The 19561-nt window shown below is 39.7% G+C and overlaps 1 protein-coding gene and 1 pseudogene across 1 annotated transcript; both read right to left on the reverse strand.

Moving 5' to 3' along the window:
- Nucleotides 1–8313: 8313 nt before the first annotated feature.
- Nucleotides 8314–8466, reverse strand: LOC144287369 (U4 spliceosomal RNA; annotated as a pseudogene).
- Nucleotides 8467–11255: 2789 nt separating this feature from the next.
- Nucleotides 11256–12203, reverse strand: LOC144285248 (olfactory receptor 3A10). The gene has a single exon (XM_077850414.1). It carries the CDS (start codon nucleotides 12201–12203, stop codon nucleotides 11256–11258), a length of 948 nt encoding a protein of 315 aa, XP_077706540.1.
- Between the last annotated feature and the right edge of the window lie 7358 nt (nucleotides 12204–19561).

The following is a 19561-nucleotide window of genomic DNA, read 5'->3' on the forward strand; positions in this document are numbered from 1 at the left end:
GGGTTAGGGTAGGAATGAGGAGAGATGCAACATTTGTTCATTCAGACAATATTTACTGATGGCTACCATGTGTGCCTGGTTCTGGGGAAATTTCGAGAAATAATACACAAATTCTTGATCTTGTGGAGAACTCTGTCCAGTCTAGGAGGCGTAAGAGTTAAACAGACATCCCCAGAGTGAGCACAGCTAAACGGAGGTGTCTGGGTTCCCAGACAGTGTAATACTTAGATACATTTTCAAATTGATATTTGTATGCATTTCCTCAAATTTAATTTATTGTGGAGTATAGAATGGATTTTTAATTAATAAAAGTTGCATATCTCTCTCCCTAGGGTACCATTAAAGAACTTAATACTTGCTTGAACATACCTTGATTCAATAAAATAAAATTCTTTTTTTAGCTTATTTTTTATTATGCTGACCAACATTTATCATAAGATTATTAGAAAATATAGAAATGAATAAAGAAAAAATAAAGGTCATTCAAGATGCTACCAGTCAGATAATAAAATTCTCTTTTATTTCATGCTTCTTCCACTATTTATAGCTGAACACCACTAGTTACATTCTTAAAACACAGAGGAAGTTTATATGAATATGATTTTAAAGTTTTGTTAAAATGTTTGGAAATTAGTCTTTTCTGATATGTCTGCAAATTCTTTGATGCACCTCCCCTTCCTCCAGAAGGAATTTCTGTTCCTGTGAGAGTGGGCTCGACTTGATGACTCACTTCTAACAAACACTATATCACAGAAGTGCTGGGATGTCCCTCCCAAGATTCAGTTCTGTGGTTTCCATCTTCAGTGTTCTCTCTCTGTCTCTCTTACTCTCCTTCTCTCATCACTCACTCTGGCAGAAGCCATGGCAAGAGCATCCCTATGGAGAGGACTACACAGTGATGAATGGAAGTTTCCAGTTCCAGTCAAGTCTACAGAGGCTGTAGCCCTGCCAACAGTGTTTGACTACAATCTCAAGACCCTGAACAAGAACCACCCAATTTACCCCCAGATACCTGAACCTCTGAAGCAGTATGAAATAAAACCACTTACTCTAACCTGCTTTAAAAATTATTCTTTTCCTGGCTTGCACATCCCTTCTGAAGTGCTTAAAATTTAGATAATTAAAAAAAGAAAAAACCTCATTTATTCTCACTAAAAAATGCTATGCTGTGAATTTTTCAGTTTTAGAATTTTAGCCCACTTCACCTATACATCCAGATGACCAAAACCTGACTGATGTCAAGGCTGGTTACATGTCTTTATTTCCACATGCATGTCACAAAATATTGATCAAACATAGGTCGATGGCAAGGAGAGTTTTAAAATCTTCCATTGGAAATACACTGAAAGACTTTGCATATTTCAGCAGGAAGTCAGTGAGTTTGCTTCTTGCCAGTTGTGAAAGAAGTATCATAAGAAACTCTGAGTGGAAATGTTGCAGCAATGTCTTAGCATTTGTTATGCATTGGCACCACTGGCAGTTCTTCAGCTTATGTGGTGACTGATCCAATTTAGGAGGTGTGGCAGGATAGGCAGTGTGCATAGTCTTGAGGGCACTAAGTAAGATCAGCCAGAGATTGAGAGAAAACAGGTGATATACCCTTAAACAAACTGAAAAAGGGACACCTGGGTAGCTCAGTCAGTTAAGCATCTGCCTTTGGCTCAAGTCATGATCCCAGGGTCCTGGGATCGAGCCCCATGTCAGGCTTCCTGTTTGGCCAGGAGTCTGCTTCTCCCGCTGCCCCTCCCCTGCTTGTTCTCTCTCTCTCTCATTCTCTCTCTCTCTCTCTCTCATAAATAAATAAAATCTTTAAAAAAGGAAAATGTTACAGGGTATTTTCTGTCAGAGTTTTCCTGCTGGGTCTGTGAAATAAAAATTCTGTAAAATGAAAATTCTGACATTTATTTCATGGGACTTTTATGGTAAGGATTAAACAAGATGATGTATGTAAAGCCTAGTCTCTGGCTAGTTGCTAAATAAATGGAAATAAATAGGGGTTGTTACTAACAATAATAAAAACATACTGAAAGAAGATATAAAAGAACATTTTAATAGATAATCATGACATTAAAATCAAGAATAATTTTTAAGCCTCCAAATTATTAACAAAAACAATTAATGTGGGAAAACCCTTGAAATGTGTATACATTAAAGAAGTGATATTTCTACTATAAAAAATTCTTTTTAGGATCTGGTGAGTTAGTCATAAAAATTGTCTTGAAGATGAGGGGAGCCTGGGTGGCTCAGTTGGTTGAGTGTCTGATTCTTGGTTTTGGCTCAGGTCATGATCTCAGGGTCCTGAGAGTGAGCCTCATGTCGGGCTCTGTGCCCATTGGGGAGTCTGCTTGGGATTCCTCTCCCTTTCTCTCTCCCTTTGCTTCTCTCTACTGCTCATGCACACTCTCTAAATCAATCAATCAATCTTTAAAAAAATTGTCTTAAGGATGAAAAAAACACTGATATTTATTCAGAAATAGATGATTGTAGAATGGAAGACACAGACCATGAACACATTTTGGGTTTTATAATAATTTATAATAATATAATAATTTTATAATAATAATTTCATAATTTAATAATAATTTCATAATTTAATATGTACATAAATTAAGCATTACAAATAGGTGGGACAGGGAGTAGAATATTCAATAAATAATGTTGAATCAATTGATAGTTCATTTGAAAAAAAGACATTCAGATGTATATACTATGTATATACTATGTATATGTGTATATACACATATACAATGTGGCGAAACAAATGCAGGATGAGTTTAAGAGTTAAACACAAAATTCAAAATTGAAAATGTACACAGGAACATAGAAGAATTTATCAACCATCAATGATGGCAGATATCCTAGGAACACATAGAATGGAAGAAGACTCAAAGGAAAAGATCAAAAGATTTGATTACATGAACGTTTTAAAAAACTTATGTAAAAAGTTACTCAAATTAAAAGACAACAAACTTTGAGAAATATTTGCAGAAAATATGAAAAGGTTAATATACTTACCCTGTAAAGATCTATTAGAAATGCATACAAAACAAAATCAAAAAATTAAAAAATGAAGTGAAAACACTGAGATCTCCTTAGATAAATAGGCCAAGAACATAAAAGGTAATTTACAAAAGAGAAAAATGCAAACATGGTTAACAGACAGAAGAAAATACTCTGCTTTACTAGTAAGCAGAAAAAGCAAAGTAAAATCATTACATATTTTTGCCTCTCAAATTAGAAATGATAAAAAAATCAGTATTTGTGATGGTATGATGATATGGACATGGATTATTTCTAAATTGAGACTGTCACTTTCCTGTTGGTAGTTTAACAATATATATTAAAATTCCAAAAATATTCATATTTTATGTTAAAATATTTACTTCATAATAGTAAGAAAAACTACGATTTATTTAGAAATAAACTTAATAGAAAGGTGGAAATTCTCATTTTTAAAAGCTTTCAAAACACTTCTTTAGAAATAATACTTGAATAAATCAACAGATAATACCATGTCCCTATCTGGAAAGATATAATATTGGAAAACTGTCAATTCTCCCAAAATCATCTATAAATTTTACATATTCTAATTAAAATTCCAAAAGTAGAATATCCCAATCAGAAACATGATTCTATAGTTAAACATATGAGACTAATCAAGTCCATTTGGGAAGAAAGAGATCTACAAGAATGCGACCTGAATATGGTGATTTCTAAAATGAGATGTGTATGACTGTACTGTAAAGCTACAGTGGTTGAAAGATTGTGGTATGAACAGAATGGGAAGCCCAGAAGCAGATTCAAGTGCACAAAAACAGTTAATGTTTGACAAAAAGAGGTACTTCAAATTATTGGGAAAAGTCTTGGGACCTAAGTTATAGAATTAAAAAATAAAGCTGTATCACTATGTCATATCATGTATGAAAAATGAATTTGAGATGTAAAAATATAAAACATAAAATATAAAAAATAATATCATAATGTAAATAGAAAATATAGATGAATATTTACATAAACTTTAGATAGGGAAAATAATCTCAAGTGTGACAGCAAAGTTAGAAATCATAAAGTAAAATATATAAGTGGCTATAGAAAAATTTAAAAGTCTGTATGTCACAAACATCAGTAGCACTGAGACACAAATATAAATAAGGAAAACATCATTCATTGGGGAATATAAAAAATAGTGAAAAGGAATAAAGGGGAAAGGAGAGAAAATGAGTGGGAAATATCAGTGAGGGAGACAGAGCATGAGAGACTCCTAACTCTGGGAAAGGAACAAGGGATAGTGGAAGGGGTAGGGGGATGGGGTGACTGGGTGATGGGCACTGAGGGGGGCACTTGACGGGATGAGCACTGGGTGTTATGCTATATGTTGGCAAATCAAACTCCAATAAAAATATATAAGAAAAAGGAAAACATTTGCAGGATACATGAAAAAGAGTTAATAGCTACATTAATATAGGAAGGACAGTTCATTGTCTCTCACAAAGAAATGCAAACTAAGACCGTAATGGGAAATAGTGATTCACCCACCACATTGTAAAGATTTTTAAGAATGGTAATACCTAGGGCTGGTCAGGACTAGGAAAGTAGCCTTGTTGCATTGAATTGGTAGAAAAGTCAAATGGTGCAATCTGTCTATTGGTAATTTGTCAATATTCATAAAAATGTTGAAAATATATACATTAATATGGTCCATTAAAGAAAAGAGCTGTGCAAAAACTTATCAAAGCCTTGTCTTTACAAGAGTGAAAAACTGGAAACAACCTAAAGAGTCAAGGCAAGAGTTTGATGAAGGAAATCCTGGTGCAGTTATAAAATGATACATTCTTACCACAAAATAGGTGCATTTATTAACATGAGATTGAAAATGAGTAGGTTGTGATGGAAGGAGAGGGAGAACAAGAGAGTTGTGGGTGTGAAAAAGGTGGAAGAACAAAATGCTGAAAATCAGATAGACAGTGAAGAAATGGGAGGCCAGTGTTTACAGGGAGGCTGAGACTCCTGGCCAGGCATTCCCGGTTTGAATACATCTTGCCTCTACTCACAACTTTGCTAACGAGTCTTGCTAATGATGCTATTGCAACCACCCAACACTAATTGGCCTCCTCCACTAACCTCCCTAAGGTCTAGTTTCTTTCTGACTTGAGGACCAAAAAGAAAGAAAATCTTCTCTGGGCATCCCTTCCCTCTGGCCTTATTAGCAGAGTTGCAGGAGACAGTCAGCAAATCGCACTTTCCCTTAGCCCCTAGGCTGCATTATCCTGAACTCTCATTTGGGAACTAATTAGAAGCTTCTGTTTGTGGAACTTGGAAGGACTACATTCCCCAATCCTGACCCTGGCTATCTCTGTGGGGACCTTCAGCAGAGCAGTTGCTGGCTGGGTGGGACTCCCGAGGTCCTGCAGAGATGGGGGGAAGTTGGCAGAGTTTAACCGTTAGTTTCCTCTTTGAATAGGCCGGAAGATACTGAGGTGTTTTGAGACCCAAGAGAGTAATCATGCTCCTTCCCAGTACCCGCGGTGTGGGGGGAGGTGGTGCAGGGCAGCAGTTTCTACAGGGCTGAGTCTTTCATCAGGGACTCATTCAAGGGAGGCGAAGGCCAGTGCAACAGAAAGGGCATAGTACTGGCTGGGAAATCTGGAATTTTAGGGGGAAATCTGCTCTGGTCCTTGTGTCAGAGAGGACACAAACTCTAGAAATATGGCAATGCCTTCTACTGGAAACCCAATGGAATTTTAGCATCACCTTCACACTGCACTTACCAACTCAATAATTCTGTATTTCAATTCATTTAATCTTCAGAATAATCATTTGAAGTGCATTCCCATTTCACTGATGAGAAAATTAGGGCCCAGAGAGAGGAACTGGCCTGTCAGGTGTTACATAGCTAGCAGGTATGAGCTGGTATGAGCCCAGAAGCCGGGTCTCCCGACTTCTCTGTCCAGTGCTGTCTCCATTTGACCACAGCTGATTCAATTCAACGAGGAGCATGGGCTTCTCAGCTTGCTGCCTGGCACGTAGAAGATGCTTGCTTCATATTTGCTTCCTCATACCTTTGCCTGGACAACTAGCTACCAGTACCAGGTAAAGGTCTGAAGTCTTTTAGGCCCTGATATCGTTCATTGTCTCCCCAGATCCTGCAAACATAAACTCAGAAAACGAGGTTAAATATTTGCCGTCTGATGTCCCAAGCTCCTTCCCAATCTCTTTTCCTCCTGTTTCAGTTATTGTTAGCTCTCAGGCCTTCATGTCTCTGCCTGTCTCTACCGCCTTCAATCTGGGTATCTCTCCAGTTGCTGAATACCAAGAACCAACATTTATCCATCACATGTCCACCGTGCATGAATTAATTGTTCCTGGTTTTGCACAGCTGTTCTCAACCTTATCTCCTGTCCTTGTAATTAGCCATAGTCCCTTATTTTCCCTCAGCCTTTGGCATCTTATGTGTGTCTGAGTATTTATTACGTAGAACGTGTGTGAAAAAAGCTCAAGATATTTGGAAGGGACTACTTTTACAGATAAAAGGAATTGATGCTTGGAAAGTTCATGGAGCCTAAAATAGAAAAGGCTACGTTAGAACCCAGGTCTCTAGATGTTCTGTCTAAGGCTCTCTTCACCAACCATACTGCCTTTCCCATTTCTGAGACTCACTGCACCTAGAGTTAGTATCACTGTTTAGTCTTGAATTCTTTGGTGATTTACTAGAAGCAGGTGGGGAGGGAGGCAAAGATACTGGGCCAGGAGCTGGCACTTGCAGGCTACCCTACCTACTAAGTCTCTGGTCTCTGGAAAATCACTTAACCTGTCTGCACCTTTGCTTTTTTTTATCTGCAAAGTGAGGGTAATAGAAACTGGCTTTCTTACTCTACAATCCTGGCCCTGGTTGTAGGTAACACTCAACTATGTAGTTGCAATATTCAGATGAGAACTAAATTCAAAGCGCTTTATAAATACTGTTATGTGCTAATAGAATAATAAAAGAAAATGACATACTGTTATAATTCTCTTGAATCCTAACAGTACCTTTATCTGTGCTGCACAAAAGGTTAAGCCTCTGGATGGTAGGATGGATGTGGGGAAGGAGGCATCATGGGATGTATATGAAAGCATCTCCAAGTACTCATATGTAGATGCCCAATGTGCATAAAATGACATCTTCTGAGCTTGACAGGTGGATCCTGGATATATTCAGAAGTTCACAAAGTAACTGATGACATCTGGAACATATTAATTCACCTGGTCCTCCCAACTCCACATTGTCACCATTAGCACTTTTAAAAATTTACCTTTTTTTTTATAGAACCCACTGAAAAACTTCAAATAAAAGCACATAGAATAAAAGCAAAGTGCTTCTTCACTTTCCACAGCTCTCTCCAGTTCTATCCTCTTACATGGAGGGAATCACCATCTACAGCCTGGGTGTTGCTATCTGGGATTTTTTTGTTTTGCCCCATACATATACACATATCACATTATCATCACTTCTGAAATTTAGCAATAGATGGTATACAGCTTTTCCTGTCAATACATTCATACTTCTTTTTATTTATTTTATTTTATTTTATTTTATTTTATTTTATTTAGATTTTATTTATTGATTCATGAGAGACACAGATAGAGACAGGCAGAGACATAGGCGAAGGGAGAAGCAGGCTCCCTGCAAAGAAGCCCGATGTGGGGTTGCTCCCGGGACTCCAGGATCACTTCCTGAGCCGAAGGCAGATGCTTAACCACTGAACCACCCAGGCGTCCCCATTCACACTTCTTTTTTTTTTTTTCATTCACACTTCTTTTTAAACAAAAAATACTTTTTGTTTTTATATTTTTTAATAAATTTATTTTTTATTGGTGTTCAATTTGCCAACATATAGAATAACACCCAGTGCTCATCCCATCAAAGTGCCCCCCTCAGTGCCCGTCACCCAGTCACCCCACACCCCCGGCCCACTTCCCCTTCCACCACCCATAGTTCGTTTCCCAGAGTTAGGAGTCTCTCATGTTCTGTCTCCCTCCCTGATATTTCCCACTCATTTTTTCTCCTTTCCCCTTTATTCCCTTTCACTATTTTTTTATATTCCCCAAATGAATGAGACCATATAATGTTTGTCCTTCTCTGATTGACTTATTTCACTCAACATAATACCCTCCAGTTCCATCCACGTTGAAGCAAATGGTGGGTATTTGTAGTTTCTAATGGCTGAGGAATATTCCATTGTTTTTATTGAAAATATTTACATATACTATGTACCCATATTTACATAGCAAAGTTAAAAGCTATTCACTTCAGCATTCACTGGGGAAGAAGTAGCTTTCTGAAACATGATAAGACTTAGGGTAAATAACAATAGTCACAATACCTAAAGGTAGTCCTAAAACAACCTATTCACTTTAGTTTTCAATTAGCAATAATCGCGCCTTGGATAAACCTCATTGGCTACGATACTGCCACTGCACAAAGCTAACTTTAAAATGTGAATATAAGAAAAACACTTTGTCATAAAATATGATTATTTATTTATTATTAGCCCTCTTCTGTAATGTGCTTGCTTGAAGTAAGTGGATCCTGAAGTTAAATGGTTTCTGGGTGTTACCAGATTTCACACCCTGGCTCTATGCTCGCCTTGCGCTAACCAAATGCTCTTTCTAATTCTCTGCAGGAAGGAGACATTTCTTTGGTACTGGCTTTAGGCAGTTTCGCTTAGTTTTGAGGAGAGATCATATCAGTTGACATGCAGTCAGGAAAGCTTCTTTCTCTCTTTTATGTTAAACTCAGTGATTGTCTTTATTTAATAAAAAAAGAAAAAAGGTTTCTTTTTTCTTTTCCTTTATATCTATACCTTCCAAATATTGAGCCTGTTGGGGTATTATTATTATTATTATCATTTGGCCTAGAAATGTCTGTAGTTCTTTTATTTTGCCAAAAGCTGTCCCAGTTGTGTCTTAAAATTTCTTCATCAGAATAATTTCATTAAACTTTGAGAGGGGCACGCTTTCCTAATTTTATTTGATAGTGTTATAATCTAACAACTTTTTACCAAATTATGGATTCTTTCAGATTGTTGCCATCGCTTGTGTTAATCTTGCATCAAAAATCGAGGAAGCACGTCACCCTCATTTGGAATATAGCCCTGTGGGTGAGATTCATGAAGACGGAAGATGCGGAAAACACACCTTGCACCTGAAGGTGACCCTGAGTGCACCCAGCTGGCAGTGGACTACCTTGTCCTGAGCTGCGGCTGGGGGTCTCTGGCTATCCTCCCAGGCAGTGACCCATTAGCTGTGGGACACAGAGGGCCTCTGGGCCTCGGCCACCGGGAAACCAGCAGATCGCCAGGCTCCTTTGGCATTTTGAAGACATCTAGCAGTTTCACTGACCTCCCATGTAGGAAACAAATTTCTTTTCATATGTCATGCTTCCTATTATCAATCAATCGATCGATCTGCAAGATTGTTTTCTGCACTCAGCACTATGCTGGGTGTTTGGAGGACACAGTATAATATTTAAAATGGGTCCTGTCTTTCAGGAGCTTATAATCTAGTTGGGAAAAGCAAGAGAAGCTGCAAGGAATCCAGAAGAGATTCTGATGGTGTCTTGCTCTGCAGGCCACACTGTTTCAGAGGAGTCCCACAGCAAGGAGTGGCCTTCCAGAATGAGAGGCTATGGCTAAGAGGTAAAGCTTGAGTGGAGAGGCTTGACGGAGGGCCATGCACACCCCAAAGAGTTCTGGATGTGCTCTGGTGGTCAGAAAGAAATCAGTGGCCTTTCAGGATGGAATGACATGAGACAGATATTGCTCCCGGGGGTTAACCTGGCAGTGTGGAGAGCAATGAGTGAGGAGGGACACGGGTGCAGAGGCCACCGTGGGAGCCCTTGTGGGACTGGATAGCATGGGCCTCAATCAGGAAGCACTGTCTGCAGAGCAACAAGAGTGTAGGTATAAGAGAGTATTAGAGACTGTCTAGCAGGACCTGGCAGGTGGTTGGCCACCTGGTTGGACCTGGCAGATAGATCCATTTGACTGGGAAATCTTCTTCAGGGTTCCATGCTGCCCTACTCAAGCAATTAATAAGCATGCCAGGTAAGGTCACTCTTCTCAGACTTCCAACTCCTGGGCCAAAAAGTGTCTGAAATGGTTCAAAGAAAAAATTCTAGAAATGGCCATGACAGCATGTGAAATGGGCTACTATTCTAGTCCCTGTGCTTTTCTGGATTGCCTTAGTTTTGCCTTTTTTGGTAAAATCCTGATTTCCAATACTCATTTACTGGTAAACTGCAAACACTATTTCCCTCTATTTTCTTTTCCTTCCTCACCTTTACTATGTATCCACACATATTAAACAGAATGCCCATTACATATCAGCGTATTTTGCCAATTAAAAAAACACTTTGCTATTCAGAGTACTTCTTCTCCTGAAACATGTGATGATCCATCCTCATGTTTTTTTTAAAGATTTAATTTATTTATTCATGATAGACATGGAGAGAGAGAGAGAGAGAGGCAGAGACACAGGCAGAGGGAGAAGCAGGCTCCATGCTGGGAGCCCCACGCAGGACTCGATCCCGGGTCTCCAGGACGGTGCCCTGGGCCAAAGGCAGGCGCTAAACCACTGAGCCACCCAGGGATCCCCCCATCCTTGTGTTTTTGATGCAGAAGTTGTGAGTCAGCTTACATGTATACATGAAAATGTGATGTTCTCTGGAATGACTACTCAGGATGGGGACACTGGCTTCAAAAACAGGTATTTGGTAATATTGCTTTGAAGAAGATTCTGGCAGAGTGTTCTGACACCCTATTGCTAGGCTATGTCAAACCCCAATTTAGTTTCACAGTCCTGGGTTTAGAATCTTTTAAGAATCTTTTAAAGCAGAAGAATCTTTTAAAAATCACACTCATACTTGAGTACAAATATACTTTACTTTAAAAGGCGGGTGGACGGTGTAAACATTTTGCTTTTATTAGTATTTAAATATATTTCAATTTAACACATTAAATTAAAAAAAATTTAATTTGTGTCCCATTTCCTGACCCACATTATCATTTTCTCCCACTTGTCTTTAATCTATCTTCTACAAGCTTTAGCTTTTCTCCATAGTCCAAGGTAAACCATATTCTACTCTGGTCCATATTATCTACTCAATCCATCCCTCCACCCACCCCTAAAGACACCCGCTGCCCACATACACACCTTCAGCATGAGGAAGTCAGGGGGTGCTCTAGGAGGGAGGGGCATCTTGATGCCCCGCCTTCTCACTCAGGGGGCTGCTTCCCCATCAGCACTCTTTTCAGGGCCCCCTGCACATCAGGGTTCCGGAGGCTATAGATGACTGGATTCAGCATGGGGCTAAGGATAGTATTGAGGATCCCAATCCCCTTGTCCTTATCTGAAACTGACGCTGAGCCCAGACGCATATAACTGAAGAAGCCAGTTCCATAAAAGATACAAACCACGGTGAGGTGAGACCCACATGTAGAGAAGGCCTTCTTCCTCCCCTCTGCTGAGCGGATTCGTAGCACTGCAGCTGTAACGTGAGCATAAGACACTGAGATGAGGATCATGGGGAACACTCCCATGAAAGTGGCTCCCACAAAAAGCAGCTTCCCATTGAGGTGGATGCTGGAGCAGGAGAGCTGGAATAGGGGTGGGAGGTCGCAGTAGAAGTGGTTGATCACATTAGGGCCACAGAAGTCAAGCACAGATATAGCCACTGTATGAGTCAAAGCATTGATAAAGGAAATGGTGCAGCAAATGCCCACCAAGGCACCCTGGACTTCACGGCTCATGCGGGTGCTGTAGGTGAGGGGCTGACAGATGGCCAGGTAGCGGTCATAGGCCATGGCTGTCAGGAGGTGACAGTCAACACCAGCCAGGAGGTGGAAAAAGAAGAGCTGTGAAATGCAGGCAGCATAGGGAACTCTACACTGGTGGGCCAGGAGACATGCTAGCATTGGAGGGACGGTGACAGTGATGCATCCAATGTCCAGCAGAGACAGATTCCCCAGGAAGTAGTACATGGGTGTGTGGAGTTTGGGCTCCACAAAGATGGCAGCCAGGATGCTGAGGTTGCCTCCAACAGTGATTAAATAGGCAACAAGGAAGACAACAAAAAGGATGGGTTGCAGTCTTATGTTTTCTGTCAGGCCAAGAAGGATGAACTCAGTGACAGTTGTCCTGTTCCCCCAGGCACTTGGCTCCATAGGCTACTGCTAAGTTCTGTAGTGGGAGGAGAAGACCTGAACCTGCCAAAGGGGAAGAGAGACACATAGTAGACACCTAATCTGAGTCTACTGGATGTTGGGGAATGTGATGCGATCATCTACCAGCTTAGAGCTTGAGTAGTCTCCTGGAGGCCCCCATGATGCCAGACATGAACCTTAAATTACTATTTTGGGCTGAGATCCAGGGGATGCCAGAGAGGGGGCTGGGGTAGAAGAAACTACTCTAGGGTGCAGGACACTAGCTATTTAACAACATTTTAATAGCTATTAAGATTATATCAGTGTATATAGTGACTGAATAGCAGTTCTGACCAACTTAATGAATAAATGAAGGTATGAGGTTCAAAAATCACAATATGAGAGAGTAGTAACAACATAAAGAAAGGTAGGAGGACAAGATCTTATGAGATCAAAAAGAGATGTAAGAGAGAGTGAGCAAAGAGAGGAGCCAGGAGCAGACCAAAGTACAGAAATACTCAAAGGCTAAATATGGAAGACACGAAGGCGATTTAAGAAAGCACTGACAACATTTTTAAAATGTAAACTATGAATATTTTGCTAAGAACTTCATATTGGGGATCCCTGGGTGGCGCAGCGGTTTGGCGCCTGCCTTTGGCCCAGGGCGTGATCCTGGAGACCCGGGATCGAATCCCACGTCGGGCTCCCGGTGCATGGAGCCTGCTTCTCCCTCTGCCTGTGTCTCTGCCTCTCTCGCCCTCTCTCTGTGTGACTATCATAAATAAATAAAAATTTTAAAAAAAGAACTTCATATTGATTTTTATTTAATTTTCACAGAGCACTATGGGGTAACTGCTATTATATCTATATGATCAGGGCACCAAGGTTTTAAAAAGTTAAATAAGTAACCTAGTATTGTAAAGTTGAATCTCAGGCCCAGGACTGTCTGAGTCCCCAGATTCACACTTTAACATTTTACTATCTCTTACAGAACTTGGATATGTTGTTACTGAGGCTTTATAAATGATCTTGTGTGTAACAAAGAAAGATATTCCTAAGCCTCCAGGTCTTGGCATCACTACAGCTATTCAGAGAAGTCAAGATCCCATCCACCCATCCATTCTTCTATTTGGTAATTGTCTATTTGTTGAATGTAGAAAAATTCTGCATGTATTTTGATGGTGGAACTAATAGATTGGGCATGAGGTGTGAGAGAAAGAGAGGGTAGGGGATGATTCCAAGATTCCTGGCCTGAGAACTGGAATTGCTAATAAGTGATATGGGGAAGACTGATGATTTTTGTAGGGGTGGGGTGGGAGATCAGGAGATTTCCCAAGGGAAAAGAGGGGAGTTGAAGGCCCAGAGAACATTTAGCTAGTTTCCACTCAGTTACACATGGTAGCAGTTTGATTTACCCAACAAGTGCCTGGACAACTGAGGAATGAACCCATGAAGTCTAAAGTTCTTCAGTGTGACTGCATCAATATTGGAAAGATAACTTTGGGGACCCCTTCTGCTGGACTCTTGCTCTGCTAGGCCACCCTTTGTTCATAACTGTGCTAGTACTCATCTCTAAATAGAACACTCTTCCCTTCCACACATCAAAACTCCATCCTTCAAGGCCCAGTCTTGGATCATTGTCCCATCATCTCAAGGAAGTCCTCCTTATGCCCAAAATTTTAATTGATCTTTCCTTCCTATGATGAGACAATTAATAAACTGGATCATTCTAGCACTTACATATAGAATTGAACCGTTATGAGGAGTAACTTACTCAAAGTCACACTGAAAGTCACTCAAAATCAATAGCAAAAGACAAAAAATGTAGATTATGCTAGTAGCCTACCGCAGGAGACTCTGCATTCCATTTAGCACCTCCATTCTGTCCTTTCCTATGAAAACTGTTGCAATGTGTTGGGCTCAAGCTCTGTTGGGCAATGCTGACTCTCAGTGGGAGAAAGAAGACTGCTAGCCTCTTACAGGTTATGCCTTCCTTTCCAGAATCTACCTCCCTTGTGGGATTACCACTGATCCCCACAGTGGGAAGTCAGCCACTAACCTCTCAGACACTGTACATTTGGGTTATATTTTCTATCACAACTTCAGTCTCAGGCAAACTTTAGCCTTATCAAGGGCTACACTCAGACCAAGAGCAGAATGACAATGCCTCCCTTGCCCTAAACAGGAAATACTTATCTCCTGGATACAGCCCTCCAGAATACTGGAGGTAGGGTAAGGATCATGGTTTCTCCATCAAATATAGCTTTCCTGGCCAGAGTGTTGTAAAAGCAGCAATGTAAGGAGAAAAGGCATTCTTGCCTTCAAGGAAATCATTCCCCACTTCTCCAAATATCTCCCACCCTGCCTATTCATACAAGGGTCAGTTCCCCTCAGGCTCTCTGTTCCAATTTGCCATATGTCATTCTTTCTCTCCACAAAGCCATGCACAGTCAGTCTCTCACTCTCACTCTCTCCCGTTCTTCCTCTTCCCCTTCCCCCCTTCTCCTCCTTCCCTCCTCCTCCTCCTCCTCCTCCTCCTCCTTCTTCTTTCTTCTTCTTCTCTCTCTCTCTTATTATCTCTCTCCCCCTCCCTCTCCCATTCTTCTGGTTTACAAGGATGGCAATTCAGCACAGTAGAAAGAGTTGTGGAGTTGGAGTCCAGGTGCTTATGTTATTTGTGTTAAACAAGTTTCTACTAGCATTGAGACCTTGGAGAAAGGAAAAAAGAAGGATGGAGGGAGGGAGAAAAGAAGTAATGAAAAGAAAAATAAAACAGAAAGCTAATGTTTACATAATACTTCATTATATGTCACTACACTATATGTTACATTTAAGCTTTGCAAACATTCTTGAATATAGGTAATCATTTTACAAATGAGAAAGATGAGGCTTGAAAATTTTAACTTGTCAAAGTTCATATATGCAAGAATTTGTTCTAAATGGGAGAACTTGTTCTTTTCCTGCCAGCCCCTGTTGCTTCCCAAGGCCCTTGCCATTATCCATCCATCCATTCATCCATCCATCCATCCATCCATCCATCCATCCCTTTTTTCCATTATCCATGCTTCCCAAGGCCCTTGCCATTTATCCATCCATCCATCTATCCATCCACCCATCTATCCATCCATCCCTTTTTTCTTCTGTAGTATGAAAGGGAGCATTTAGCATTATCTCTAGGTTTACTTACAGGTATGAGATTCTGTAAATATAGGATCTGTCCTGACCAACCTAAATAGCCTCCTTGGCTCTACCAGACTCTTCATTTCCCCCACCGTTACCCCAGTCAGTTTCCTCTCATGTCCTCCTATTTGTCAGCTCTGACCTTCAGTCTTTTAGTCACTCATAGTGGAAAACCTCACCATGATATTTCCCTTCCTTTCCTTAATCCAAGCATCACTCAGTTCTTTGTTCTATCAACAAGGAAAAAGCCACATGAAGACCATGAATGATCTCCAACCATCCTTACTCAAGACAGAAGGAAACTAGGAGCTCTGAAGCATGGGAAGTCTCCTGGTGGGGCTTACCTTTCTGTGAATACTCTGGGTACTACTCCTGACTGGGGTCTTGTAGAGATGGAGATGAGTGCTAAACTGACACAAGGTGGCCTGTCTCCAAAGTTTTATAAAAGGTGTGAGGCAGAAGCCCAGGTTGTCTATCCTGGGACTCTCTCTATTTGGCAGCTAACAAGCACCTAGAGGCTCTAAAAATGAACTCTCTCAGGGGTTGCACAAGAAGCCAGAGGCAGACAAGCAATCTCAGTCCTTAAGGGTTTCTCTCATCTGCCTAATATTTCAGATTCTGTTAAAGAAATATTAGGTTTATGACATCATTCCAGGCTCCCAATGTCTCAAAGAAAGGAGGAAAGATAGTAGTCACCATGATACAGATGGAAATAAGATCCAGAGGACTTAGATGATTTGCCAAGGCCAGGGAGTGGGGCTGTCGTGGAGCTCAGGCAGGGCCCCAGCTAAGCTGATTCTGGTACTTTTTCTCTCATTTATTTTTCACATTGGATTCTTCAAGGTATAATTTTAAAAAGTTGGGTTAACTAAAGTATAATTTCAATAGTAAATTTTGATGTATGTTGATAAAAGTATATAATCATGTATCTACCATCTCCATGAATATATAAAACATTTAAACCACTCCAGAAAGATCCCTCTGCCTCCTTGTGGACAATCCTGTCTACCATAGCTCATGGTAACCTCTAATCTAATTACTGTCCCTATATTTTTGCCTTTTTCAGGCTGTCATAAGTCATACAGCATGCAGACTTTTTATAACTGGATTTATTCAATTAGCATAAACCTTTTGAGATTCATGCATATTGGCTATACTGGCAGTCCAGCCTTTTTTTTCACTAAGTAGTATGCCACTGTATGGATACATAGCAATTTGTTTAGTTGATGAACATTTGGGTTGTTTCCAGATTGTAGCCATTGCAAATAATCTACAATAAATATGTGAATACAGTTCTTTGTGTAGATATATGTCTTCATTTCCCCTTGGATAATACCAGGTATAATCTCTGGACTCTTTGTAGGTGGATATTATTTATTCTAAGAAACAAACTGTTTTCCAAAGTAGCTATACCATTTGCATTCCTACCAGCAAAGTGTGAGATTCCATTTCTTTTTTTTTTCAGGTTTTATTTTTTTTAATTTCTTATAAATTTATTTTTTATTGGTGTTCAATTTGCCAACATATAGAATAACACTCAGTGCTCATCCCATCAAGTGCCCTCCTCAGTGCCATCACCCAGTCACCCCCACCCCCCACCCACCTCCCCTTCCACCACCCCTAGTTTGTTTCCCAGAGTTAGGAGTCTCTCATGTTCTGTCTCCCTCCCTGATATTTCCCACTCATTTTTTCTCCTTTCCCCTTTATTCCCTTTCACTATTTTTTATATTCCCCAAATGAATGAGACCATATAATGTTTGTCCTTCTCCAATTGACTTATTTCACTCAACATAATACCCTCCAGTTCCATCCACGTCGAAACAAATGGTGGGTATTTGTCGTTTCTAATGGTTGAGTAATATTCCATTGTATACATAAACCACATCTTTATCCATTCATCTTTCGATGGACACCGAGGCTCCTTCCACAGTTTGGCTATTGTAGACATTGCTGCTAGAAACATCGGGGTGCAGGTGTCCCGGCGTTTCATTGGGTGCAATGCAGTGCAAATGCTGGGTCGTAGGGCAGATCTATTTTTAACTCCCTGAGGAACCTCCACACAGTTTTCCAGAGTGGCTGCACCATTTCACATTCCCACCAACAAAAAGATACAGCCAACAAAACTAAAAGACAACCTACAGAATGGGAGAAGATATTTGCAAATGATGTATCAGATAAAGGGCTAGTTTCCAAGATCTATAAAGAATTTCTTAAACTCAACAGCAAAGAAACAAACAATCCAATCATGAAATGGGCAAAAGATTCCATTTCTCATCAAAACTTAATATCAGAATTTTTAACATTAACTATTAGATGTGCAGTAGTATCTCATTATGGTTTAACTTTGTATTTCCTCAGTGATATTGAGAATCTTTTCATGTGCTTATTCATCATCATATATCTTGGATGAAGTGTTTATTTAAATATTTTGTCCCTCATCCAAACTGGGTGGTTTTCTACTTCTTATTGAATTGTAAGAATTCTTTGTATATTCTAGATACTAACCTTTTATCAGGTAATTGTTTTGCAAATATTTTTTCAGTCTTATTTTTTTAATTTCTTAACACTTTCCTTTGAATAATTGACATCTAAATTTTGATGATGTACTATTTATCAATCTTTTTGATTGATGCTTTTTGTGTCTTATTTAAGGAATCTTTGTCTAATCTAAAGTCACAAATGTGTTTCTCCTATTTTTTCCCAGAAGTTTTATAGTTTTAGTGCTTACACTTAGATCTAGGATCCATTTAGAAGCGGATGGCTTTTTAAAAATATGGTGCCAGACAAGGATTGGATTGACAATTTTTTTTTCATTTGGATGCACATTGTTTCAGCACCATATGTTGAAAAGACTATTTTCTGGCAACTTTGACAAAAATCAATTGCCCGCATATGTCTGGGTGCACTTCCAAACTCTATTTCATTCCATTGATCATTGTGTTTTCTTTACACCTATACACATGGTCTTGATTACTGCAGTTTTTTTTTTAAGATTTTATTTATTTATTCATGATAGTCACAGAGAGAGAGAGAGAGAGAGAGAGAGGCAGAGACACAGGCAGAGGGAGAAGCAGGCTCCATGCACCGGGAGCCCGATGTGGGATTCGATTCCGGGTCTCCAGGATCGCGCCCTGGGCCAAAGGCAGGCGCCAAACCGCTGCGCCACCCAGGGATCCCGATTACTGCAGTTTTATAGTGTGTCCTGAATCAAGTAGTTTACGTCCCCCAAATTTGTTATTCTTTTTTTTTAATTTATTTTTTATTGGTGTTCAATTTACTAACATACAGAATAACCCCCAGTGCCCGTCACCCATTCACTCCCAACCCCCGCCCTCCTCCCCTTCTACCACCCCTAGTTCGTTTCCCAGAGTTAGCAGTCTTTACTGTTATTCTTTTTCTAAGTTATTTTGGCTACTCTACGTTCTTTGTTCTTACATATAAAACAGAATCAGCCTGCCAATTTCTATAAAACATGTGCCAAGATCTATAGATCAATTTGGGAGGAATTGAGATATTAACAATGCTGAGTTTTCTGATCCATGAACATGACATATCTCTCCATTCAGTTAGTCTTTCTATATTTCTTTCAACAATGTTTTGTAGTTTTCAGTGTATTAAGTCTTGCACATATTTTAATTTATTCCTATCTCATAGTTTTAATAATATTTAAGTGGTATTGTTTTAATATGTATTTTCAAAGTTTTTGCTAGTATATTGAAATACACTGATTTTTATGTATTCTGTTTCATATATTATGTATTGACCCTGTATACTTTCACCTCACCAAACTCACTTTTTTTTAAAAATTTTTTATTGGTGTTCAATTTACTAACATACAGAATAACCCCCAAACTCACTTATTAGTTCTAGTAGATTTTGGTAGATTGGGATTCTAAAAAAAGAAAATATCTTCATCCTCTTTCAAATCTGGAGGACTTTTATTTTTGTCTTGCCTTGTTGTACTAACTAGAATTCCAAAATGGTGTTAAAAAGCAGTGTGAGTGCCAACTTCCTTACTTTGTCCATAATCTTTTTTTAACATTTCAGAATAATTTTTATAATAAATTTATGTTTTATTGGTGTTCAATTTGCCAACATACGGAATAACAACCAGTGCTCATCCTGTCAAGTGCCCCCCTCAGTGCCCGACACCCAGTCATCCCCACCCCACGGCCTCCTCCCCTTCCACCACCCCTAGT

This window comes from Canis aureus, chromosome 16 (assembly GCF_053574225.1).
Source record: "Canis aureus isolate CA01 chromosome 16, VMU_Caureus_v.1.0, whole genome shotgun sequence".
Classification (NCBI taxonomy): Eukaryota; Metazoa; Chordata; class Mammalia; order Carnivora; family Canidae; genus Canis; species Canis aureus.